The sequence below is a fragment of the Corylus avellana genome, chromosome ca6, assembly GCF_901000735.1.
Source record: "Corylus avellana chromosome ca6, CavTom2PMs-1.0".
In the NCBI taxonomy this organism is placed as follows: Eukaryota; Viridiplantae; Streptophyta; class Magnoliopsida; order Fagales; family Betulaceae; genus Corylus; species Corylus avellana.
In genome coordinates, this window is record NC_081546.1 from 5,871,205 (window position 1) to 5,882,371 (window position 11,167).

General features: G+C 37.1%; 2 protein-coding genes across 3 annotated transcripts; one reads left to right on the forward strand and one right to left on the reverse strand.

Moving 5' to 3' along the window:
• Nucleotides 1-424: 424 nt before the first annotated feature.
• Nucleotides 425-3,497, forward strand: LOC132184971 (cytochrome P450 734A1-like). The gene is made up of 4 exons (XM_059598778.1): nucleotides 425-1,032; nucleotides 1,235-1,479; nucleotides 1,843-2,206; nucleotides 3,061-3,497. The coding sequence occupies exons 1-4, from the start codon at nucleotides 532-534 to the stop codon at nucleotides 3,478-3,480; spliced, it is 1,530 nt and encodes a 509-aa protein (XP_059454761.1). The 5' UTR covers nucleotides 425-531; the 3' UTR covers nucleotides 3,481-3,497.
• Nucleotides 3,498-6,798: 3,301 nt separating this feature from the next.
• Nucleotides 6,799-10,232, reverse strand: LOC132184972 (F-box/LRR-repeat protein At3g26922-like). 2 transcript variants are annotated; one of them, XM_059598780.1, is made up of 5 exons: nucleotides 9,708-10,232; nucleotides 9,558-9,611; nucleotides 8,542-9,387; nucleotides 8,312-8,455; nucleotides 6,799-7,220 (listed from the first exon to the last, which is right to left on the reverse strand). In XM_059598780.1, exons 2-5 carry the CDS (start codon nucleotides 9,600-9,602, stop codon nucleotides 6,906-6,908), a joined length of 1,350 nt encoding a protein of 449 aa, XP_059454763.1. In that variant the 5' UTR covers nucleotides 9,603-9,611; nucleotides 9,708-10,232; the 3' UTR covers nucleotides 6,799-6,905. The 2 variants fall into 2 exon arrangements, with proteins under 2 accessions (XP_059454763.1, XP_059454762.1); XM_059598779.1 differs by having other exon boundaries at nucleotides 9,558-10,232.
• Between the last annotated feature and the right edge of the window lie 935 nt (nucleotides 10,233-11,167).

The following is an 11,167-nucleotide window of genomic DNA, read 5'->3' on the forward strand; positions in this document are numbered from 1 at the left end:
ATTGAAGACATGGTTGTGTTCAGTGAAACAATGAGATATGATGGTACTGAGTTTGATATATGTAAACAACAATGACGAAACTAGTCACCGTGAGGTCAAAGTATGAATGGCTTAGTGGCTAGAGGTCATCCAAATAAGCTAGTGCCAGAGCTCACGTCGTCCCTGGTAATTTTCATTATCAATGCACTATTAATTTTTCTTAATAATAATTAATTCAATGATAAATTAATAATGTAACGTCATCCTAATAAGATAATGACTTTTTTTTTTTTTTTTTTGTAATTGATTTGTTATTTAGCATTAGCCATTTTCATTTCAACTCTATATTCGGCGGCCTTTCCTTTTCTGACTTTGAAGTTATATATATCAAAAGTCGTATCTATTTAAAGAAAAGATTAAGAGTACTCCTATAGGAGACTAGAACTAGCAGAGTGGGCAATGCATTATTTTACAATAAACCTTATCGACGCCTTCTATCTCATCACTCACCAAAAATCTCTCTTTCTTTCTCTGTTTCTCTAAGAGTTCATCATGCATCTTCTTTTTCTTCTTCTTCTTTTTGCGATTTTGCTCGTCTTCCTTTTGAAATTCGTATACTCAATCATATGGGTTCCGTGGAGGTTGGAGAACCACTTTCGAAAGCAAGGCATACGAGGCCCTGGCTACCGTCCGATCTTCGGGAACTCAGCCGAGATCCGACGCATCTACGCTGAGGCTCAAACGAAGCCAATCCAGTTTGAGTCCCAGCTGTCCCACGATATCCTTCACCGTGTGGCTCCTTTCTACTACAGGTGGTCAGGCATGTACGGGAAGACCTTCCTGTACTGGTTCGGGTCAAAGCCGAGGCTGGCAATATCTGACCCGGACTTGATTAAGGAAGTCCTTCTGAACACTTCTGAGTGCTTTGGGAAGGTCCGGCAGAATCCCTTGGCTAGGCTGCTCTTTGCGCAGGGACTTGTTGGGCTTACGGGCAAGAAATGGGCTGTCCATAGAAGGATCATAAACCAGGCCTTCAACATGGAGCGGGTTAAGGTGACCACTTTTTCGCTCTCTCATCGACCTGTTTTTTTTTTTTTTTCAACAAAAAACACACACACACGGGTCTTGGATTAATAAATGTGGACGTGGGCATTTGAATAGTTGAAATTTTATGAGATTGTGCAACAAGTTTGATAAAAATTTGGCATTAGGCATGTGACCAAACTTCCCTCCTGCTTTTATATATATTCTACAGTGTTGGGTACCAGAAATTGTGGCCAGTACTGCAAAGATGCTCAACCAGTGGGAGCAAAATAGTGGAGGGAGAGACGAGTTTGAGATGGATGTGCACAAAGAGCTTCATGATCTCTCAGCAGAGATCATAGCAAGAACAGCTTTTGGAAGCAGTTTTGAAGAGGGGAAGCCCATTTTCAACTTACAAGAGCAACAAGTGCATCTTTTCTCCAAGGCAGTCAGAAGTGTATACATTCCTGGGTTCAGGTGACATACTCTAACTGGAGAATCTGTGCTATTGGTGTAACTTGTCCCTTTAACTAAATTGTCTTAGACTCTAAATGCATATAACTTGCCCCCTTAACTAGATCCAAGCTAGAACCTTGCCCTTTAGAAGAAAAATGAAACTTATGATGATATTTACAGGTGCTTATTTTTTCTGTCATGTGGCAAGAACAATATTAATGAGAATTTCATACTAGCATTGGCTATTCCTTTATCTTGGTTAACCATTTTTGAATTGACAGGAAAAGGGTTGATTGAAACCTTGTTTTGCTTATAAAGGCTTTATCTTGTTATAGATCCAGTGATGAGTTTCAATTAAGTCTTTGGCTTCTTATAAATGCATAGGTTTTTGCCTACTAAGATGAACAGAGAAAGATGGAGACTAGATAAGCAAACTCGTGACTCTATAAGGATGCTGATTGAGACCAACAAAAAAGCAAGAGATGGTTCAAGAAATCTTCTTGGTCTATTAATGTCTTCTTATAAGAATCAGGATGGTGAAGAAGAAACATTAGGGGTTGAAGAAATCATAGATGAATGCAAGACCTTCTACTTTGCAGGAAAGGAAACAACTGCTAACCTGCTAACTTGGGCACTTCTTCTCTTAGCACTGCATCAGGAATGGCAAAGCAGGGCAAGGGAAGAAGTAGTTCGCGTCTTCCACGACAACGAGGCTCTAGTTGCAGAGAAATTAAATGAACTTAAAATTGTAAGTTCAAATTCTTACCAACTTGTCAACTTTTCGGACACCATAGGAAAGAGTGCAAGCTTACTTTTATGGAATTCAATTACATTTGTGTCAGAATCAGTGAGAAATTTCTATGGTTCTTGCAGGGAAAATCTACTGGTTAGTGCATTATATTTCCATTTTAAACAAAGACTTTAGAGTGAAACAATTAGCGGATTCTAATTATAATGACTGCTGACACTAGAAAAACTGAGATTAAGAGAGTGAATGGTTTGGCCAACTTACCAAACCGTATGCTTGGATAACTCTCTGTGTGAGTTGCATCTGCAACTTCTGCAGCTGCTATGTGAGCTGCTGCTGCACCTTGGTTTGCAGTCATATTGTGATTTGTCTCTCAGTAGAGCCTTGCGCATAGGGTGTTGAAAACTTCAGTGATTCAATGAGAATTGAGCCCTCAAATAGGATGGACAAAGAAAGAAGAGTACCAATAAAATAAAGAAAATAAATGGCAATACTAAAAGGAACAAAAGGATATGTGATTATTGATAAGAAAGTAAATGCATTGGCTTATTGACATTGTTGTGGATATTTGTGGATTAGGGTTTCTTTCAGGAGTTTAGATAGGTTATGACTGAGTTTTTTAAATTTGAGTATTGTTTTTTAATAGACTCTTATACAACTTGATAATAAGGAAGTTAAAATCAACTTTTGGATCAATACTTGTAAAAAAAAAAAAGTAAGGGTTGAATTTTATTGTTGCATTATTGCAAACTCTAGTTGTATGGTGCTCGTATAACAATCGATTAGTTTACTATCTCTTTACAGAGTATTTCTTGCCCATTCACTTATACTTGTTGCTTGGTGTTTTGTAACAGGTGAGCATGATAATTAATGAAACAGCTCGACTCTATCCTCCGGCTGTGATGTTAATGAGGCAGACGTGTAAGAAGGTGAAGTTAGGGGAGCTCGATGTTCCTGCTGACACACAACTCTATTTGGCCTTGACTGCTGTTCATCATGACACTGAGATATGGGGGGAAGATGCTGATAAGTTCAACCCATTGAGATTCATGCAGCCTAGAAAGCATTTGGCTTCCTTCCTCCCATTTGGGTTGGGTCCCACAATCTGTGTAGGTCAAAATTTAGCAGTGGTTGAGGCCAAAATCGTCTTAGCAATGATCATTCGGCATTTCTCCTTTGTGGTATCTCCAACCTATGTTCATGCCCCAATGTTGCTTGCAACCCTGCAGCCTCAATATGGTGCACAAATTCTCCTTAGGAGGATTTCAAGTTGAATCCTGTCAAACATCTGGACACGGTTATAGAAATGTTTTCTTTTACCCTTTCCCTTTGCATTAAAATTAAAAATAATAATAATAATAATAATAAAGTAATGCTATGCACATTCAGTTTCTCTAAAAATAGAAAGAAAGAGAGTGAAATATGAAGAAGGGAATTATGTATTTTCAAAATAAGTTAAACTTTTCCGATAAACTTATCATTCAACTACAATGGTTAACCTTGTTTATAGTTGACTGAAGCTAATAAGAAAAATACAATAAGCATTAAACAAGAAAATAATTGTAATTTATTTATAACGATCAAAGGAATATTGTCATTATATTCTTCTAATGTTCCGTGAATATTACAATAATATTATGCATTAAAAAATTATACATGATTTAGTAATATTAGAAATTATATTCTATTTTACTATTATCAAATTTTATTGTTGTGACAGCACTAATCAGCCATTAAAAGTTGCATCGACCTGTTGAGAAAATAAAAATAAATTAATTGATAGCCATTGTAAAAATTCTAAAACATGACAGTAACATGAAAGGAACTCGCCCATGACTGGCGCATTTCTTTGACTATTGCTTCCATCAACTCTACCATTCTTGCCTCCTCTTCTTGGGAAGCTCGGAATATCAACCAAAGTGCAAACTTCTGTGTCCATTATGCGGTAAATTAGGCCGCAACCAGACTTTTTTCTGGCTGCATTCCCAACTCTTTCTCATTTAGTTTTAATGAGGCGCTTTGTGAATACAAATCATGGCTCGAATATTAAACGAAACAAGCTCAACTCGAGTCGGTTAGGATCGTGAGCATGCTCGTATAAGGTTTGACTCGTATATTTTTTTATTAAGTAACTAACAATATATAGTCAATATTACTCAATATTAACAAATATACTATATCACTTATTTTAATTAATTTATATATATAATTTTTTTAACAAAAATTTGGTGAGCAAGAGTGAGACAGTGGAAAATGAGAGTTTGGGTGGAAGATGTGCTGTGACTAGTGAGGGAGATTGAGAGAGAGACGTTGAAAAAATACTTTTTTGTAGGGGGCGTTGTCCCACCATAGTCTGAATACAATATGTTAACTTGTCTCACATTGCTAATAAAACATCAATCCCTAAGTTTGTTTATTTATAAAATGATGCATATCCTATCTTTTCGAAATCAAGTGCTTTGTTGTATTGACTCAGGCTCCATATTCGGCTAGTCAGGCTAAGCAAATGCTCCTATGCAATCTGGCTTCTTGAGTCGTTGAAGAATACTTGAAGTTTAAATTTATATATATATAATAAATTAAATATAAGAACTAGCTCGCGAGCTGACTTGGCTCGACTTATTATAAGCTCGAGCAAAATTTAAACGAGTCGAACCCGAACAATGAAAGTTCGCTCAGGTTTGACTCATTTACACCATTGCTCGATTTATTATTATTATTAAAAATAAAAAAAAATAAAAAAAAATGACACGTAACATGAAAGACCACAGTATCTTGTCACTAGTTGTGACATTGATCTTGGATGCTAAAATTTGTAGTTTGCAATTTCTGAAAGGTGAGAAATTGGTGGTAAAATTAACGATTCGACTGTTATAATTGTTGCTAAAGAAATAGAAAATTGAGCCTTATACTTGTACATTCACTGGCTTTTCAATCCGTCTGGTGATTGTGAAGCAAAAAATTCCATTTGCGCCACATTAAAAAAAAAAAAAAAAAGCCCAATTTGTGAGGTCTCCCATAGCCTTTCTCCTCTGTACCACGCCTTACTCCCATTCAGATAGTCTAACATAAATAGAAATATGGCTTGGAAGCTCTATTGAGATGTTTGACTGATTAGAGGGAGGAAAGTCGTTTGGTAATTAATACAAAAAATTAGAGGAACAAGAAGTCAATATAAAACATAAGTTGAATAACGTGCAAAACAGATGGTTAATAGCACAAGAAGAGTATGTGACTTTAGTGGATCCCAGTATAGAATTAGTGACTAGAAGTCTAAGCAAATAATGTTCTTCACTTCAGAAATCAAATTGAGAACTAAGGAAGAAAAACAGAGAATTACATAATATATAGTACCAGAGAAAGATACATTTACAGATTTGGACAGCATATGAGAAATTATAATGATAGCCCAATTCCCATTTATGTTAATCATAAGTAGAACAAGTCTTACTTAGCACTGCAAATAAGACTTGCATTCCATTATATAATAAGAGTAGCTCAGATGAAATCTCAGCAAGCCCACCTTGGAACTTTTAATTATTTCAAATTACCAATACAATAGTCACTATCTTAAAAAATGAAAATAAAAAACAAATAACACCAAAAAAAAAACCCTAGCAGAGCTTAAGGAAGTGACGCACAGCTGAGGGGGAGGGGTTCTTCCCCTCTCCCCCTCCTCTCTTTCCCTCTCTCTTTCCTTGATCTGTTCCCCCCTCCCTTCCCCATTTTCCTTCCCCCCCCTCTTCCCCAATCTGTGTTTGTTTTTAGATTTCGCTTTCTTTTCCCTGTTATTGTTCTTTGTTTGCTTGTTTATTTTTTCTTGCTAGGTGTTTGTTTGGGCACACTTTGTGGGTGCCGCTCATGGGGGATTCACTCAAACTTCCCCCCAATTTCTTTGAGTGCGCCGCCGATCTCCTCCGCACCAGTTTTGTCGTTTACTGTCGTCTATTGGGTCTTTTCACGCATCCCCACCGCGATGTGCTTCCAACGCCATCTACGCATCGGTTTCCGGCAAGCACGCGATCGGCTTTTCTTCCGGCTGCTGTCAACCGCCTAGTGTGCTCCTATTTTTAAATTTTTAGTTGTATTGCTTTGATTTTCCTTGTATTTTTCTTGTTTTTCTTGATGCTTGTAATAAGGCCATGTCCTCTCTCTTGATCTCATCGTTTGTTATTTTGGTCCAGACCCCTGAAGTTGTGGATGTGAACGATATCCTGGCTTTCGGGTTCAGGAGGATGTGTGTCGGCATAGGGTCCTTTTGATTCCAGGGTCGAAGAATAAGAGTTACATATGCATTAGTTTGTGTCTGCCTAGCGCAGATCTGTTATTCCAACTAAAGATTAGTTATAGGTTAGCGGATGTTTGGCGTCTTTGATGTGTAATCTTTTAGTTACGACTTTGATCTTTTAGCTTTGGCTAGGATCTTTCTGAACGTTATGTTCTGTGATTGTAAGAGTTTTAATACTCTTGATTCCTCTATTAATGAGATAAGAATGATTTTCCTTTAAAAAAAATAAAATAAAATAAAATAAAAATAGTCACCATCTTTTCCTTTTTCTTTTTTCCTCTTTTTAACTAGAGAGAGAAAAAAAAATTTATAATCCTCTAGTAATTTTGAATGTCATATAATAATGGCCAAAAGAGGGGGAGGGGGAGAATCAATACATAGTTCGCGTCTTAAATGCAATGTGCATTAAGATTAAAGGATCTCCAACTTGACTCTTGGACGTACTTTTGACTCAAGCTGCTGCCTAGCACGATGCCTTCTAGTTTGTTCCAGCTCTTGCTCTTCCTTAATTTCAATTCTTGATATTGAATGCCAATGACATTGGTATCGAGGATCAATTATGATTTTTTCAAGTATCGTGGCATTATCAATGAAGTACATGGCAAGTTCAAAATCACTACTACCACAATAATATCCACCTATTTCCACCACTTTGAGATGATAATGCGGGCATTTGACAGCTTTTATCACTCTTCTCTTCTTATTTAGAGGGCTAGTCCACATTATCTGCAAAGATTTAAAAAAGAATAATAAGAAATAGGTGATGATTATCCTATGTTTGCTAAACACGAGAATATTATAGAACATGCACCACAAAGCTTTAGCCTTTGGAGGAAAAAGCATCACCACAAACTAATTGATAACAAGAGAAACTCAACTCAAAAAGCTCCCTAAACATCACTCTAATGTCAATCAAGATGCAACAAGGTCAGCTAACCAATAGTAACTCTTTTTTCACCAACCAAATAACAACTCATCTCTTTTTCCTTTCTTCCTTTCTTCCCTTTAACCTCCAAGGTCAATTTTGACAAAATGGGCCATCTACTGGAATTGCATTATACCCAAAATCATTAGCCTCTGTTCCCATATTAGTTTTCTAAATCCCGTCACTTACTATCACTTCTGCTAATAAGTGCAACAATAGCACTGTTTCCTCCATTCGATGAAGTTTTTTTTTTTTTTTTTTTTCCCTCTTTCCAGCAAGCCTAAAATGAAAATGTTCATTCAAATCCCCAAACCGAATAGACTTGCTGCACTAGTATGTAAATGTTGTGACAGATTGTTCAACCAATTTCATAGGCACAACTGTAGGATGCTGATCCATCGTTCTAAAAAAGAAATCGACTTGAACCACATAGCTTAATGCAAATTAAGAAAGAATTTATGTAAGGCAACTACTCAAGCAACTAGAAGGACAATTTCCAATGTGTTACAAATCATGGGGAATTATGATTCAAATATCAAGACGACATTTTTTTCCTAACTGAATCTATTTTAATGAGGAATAGATGAAGTATATAACAAACCAACTGAAACATCACCCCATTCTGATTTCCAATTAAGAAACAAATTTTGCAGTAAACACTTCAACTCTACCATTACATAATATGTACATCTATAAGTTGTAAAAGACAAGCTTTATCGTGAATCATCTCATATTTGATCCATATAAAGACTCAAATTGTAGGTATGAGGAAGCATTCCCAATTAAAACGACAGCGTAAACTTTTTAACCAGACTCTCTCTCTCTCTCTCTCTCTCTATATATATATATATATATATATATATGAATTAGCTATTACTAGAAAGACACGCACCTTGAACACAAATATTTGCAAGTAAGGGCATGCCTCTACCAAGGGAGTGAAAAGGAGGAGACTTTCATCATCCTCTGCTCCGATTTCTAATACCAATTTCTTAAGATTCATTAATCCAGTAAACAATCGAAGCTTTATTTTATCCTGAAAAAACCATAACGAGGGTAAATTGCATGACAGCATAGTAAATGGAAAGAAAGAACAAACACAGCATCATTGTAGACACTAACCTGCACATGTTCTTTGCTCAATGTAAGAATCTGTAGCTGAGAAAAACATGATGAAAACTGGCGAAGCATTAAGTTAGAATACATTCTCTCGGTAATAGATACATCAACAAGGAGTGGAGCATTATTAACAAGCAACCTTATCCTTGGTCCCACATACTTAAAAGAAACAAGGTTTGTGTCACAGATCTTTATGGATTTTAACCGGGTGCAGAAGTATACCCCTAAGTGTTTCAAAGGGAGAGATGAGCCGACAACACTTAATTGTTTCAAATGGTTTGATTGATGCACAAATAACCGTTCAAGATTGGGGCAATTCGCCAAAAAGTAGTCAACAACTTCCCAGGAAACATTAACCTGCCTCAAAGTGAGATCTTTGAGAGACTTGAAGCACCCTCGACGTAGAAGTAGTTGATCTGGAAAAGTATAACGTGTTGAATGCTGATGATCAGATAATCGAAATCCAGACAAGTGAATCTCAAGCCTTTGAACTCGCTTTTGCATTGCAAACATAATCCACCTATTAATATCTCGCGCATAACCATTATCCAAATCAAACCAAACCCGGAACTGATCTATAGTTGGGCCTCTATGCTGTTCCAAAACACGATTCACCCAGTTGACGTATCTCGGCCTTTCGATTTCAGTTAACTCAGGAGTATTTAATTTTATTGAGCGGGTTAGTGTTATCTTGCCTGATGTTTTTTTATGATCAAAGTCGAGCGTATAAATAGATGCCCACAAATACTCCCATCTTCTTGAAAGGACACTAGTAACCACAGCTTCTCTTAGCGTTAGGCGTGAGAGTATACAAACGAGTATTTCATCAGGCAGCTCACTAATACAATCCTTGAGGAAAAATTTGATCAAAAACCACAATTCAACAAAAGTGTCAGCCGAATTACGAAATCATTAACTTAATTAGGATTTATAGCATTGCATCATCAAAAAGACAAATCTTTTTTGGCACAAATTAAACTAGTCTTAAGAAAAAGATGGATGAATGGGGTTCAGTTCACCTTGTTTTCTGAACAATTAGCGGTACGTCGAACCCTTTTCTCCATCAATCGAAACTTCATATGACAAGCCACAACCACAAATCAGACGGTACAAAATAAAACTATCGTGCAATAAAAAAGAAATAATATGATGCAAAAACAGAAACTTACTTGCTTCGCCAGTTATTTGGTTACAGCGAAAAGGATTAGTGTACGTATAATAATAAATTAAAGACTCGATTTTTAGTCGGGATAACATAAGAGGGACCGGACCGGATCTCACGAGAAAGAAAGAGAGGTCATGGGTTTCACGACCTTAAGAATCGCTCTTAAGCTTATTTGGGTCAAGGAAGATTGAGAAACAGAGCAACAGCACGAAAGCTCAAGGCGGCTATCCTCCGAAGCTTAAGGAGGGTTCACTGTTCAGAATGGGATCTATTTAGGATCGGGATCCTTCGAGGGGCACAAATTAAGCATCTGGACCGTTGGATGTGAATCGCATAAGAGAGAATTTCACTACCTGGAGGCCGTGAGGTGAGAGAGCGATCGGAGCTGAGGCCGCGAGGTGAGGCCGTGAGGGTGTCGGAGGTGAGGGGTGAGGCGTGAGCTGAGGCAGTGAGGTGAGGGGACAGAGAGAGGGGCTTCGGTGCAGTGTGAGTGTGGGCGGCGCAAGAGAGCTTAGAGAGAAGAGAGGTAAGGCTTTTAGCCTTTGGGTTTAGAACTTTAGTGTTTAGACTTAAAAAAAAAAATAAAAGAAAAAAGAAAAAAAGAAGAAAGAAAAAAAGGTCAAACGGGTCAAACGTGTCAACCCGCGAAGCCAGCGGGTTGACACGACCCGATTACAAATGGGTCGTAACCCATTTATGACCTAAACCCTTTAAAGCCCAACTCTAACCCAAATTTTGGTGTCAGGTTTGTATCGGGTTCGCGTGTCACGTGTTAAATTGCCAGCCCTAAATGTGATCCAACGGTCCAGAACAATCTACTAATAAATTAATAATAATAAAATTATAAAACTCAAACTAAAATTAATAAAAAACTTTAAAAAAATTGTAAATTTTTGTGGTGTTTGGCCACCCCAGGTGATGGCTGGCCACCACTATTTAAACTCTAGGGGTGGCATCGGCCACCCTAGACCGAAGCCACCCATTGGAGGTGGTTCGGCCACCCCAGTGGCTTTAAAAAAAAAAATTCTAGTTGGCCCTTGGCCCTAGTTGGTCAGAAATTACTGGGAAACCGAAACCGGAACCGGAAACCGAGAAAACCAGAGTCCCGGTTCCGGTTCCGGTTTAAAAAATTCAAAAAACTGGGTACCCTGGTTCCGGTACCGGTTTTTGGTACCCGGTTTTTACCGGGAATACCGGAACCGGGTTTCCATTTTATTTAATAATATTTATATATTATTATATTTATATATTAATATATGTATTATATATATTAATATTTTTTACACTTAGGTTTAGGTTTAGGGTATTTTAAAAAATTAAATTTTTATTTCTAAGGCCCAAATAGGCAAAAACATTGATTTTTTAGGATTTTTGGACTTTTTTAGGTTTATTTTTTAATTATTTGGAACAATCACAACAAAGCCCATTTAATTTAAACAAAGAAACTAATAGATTTTTTAAAAA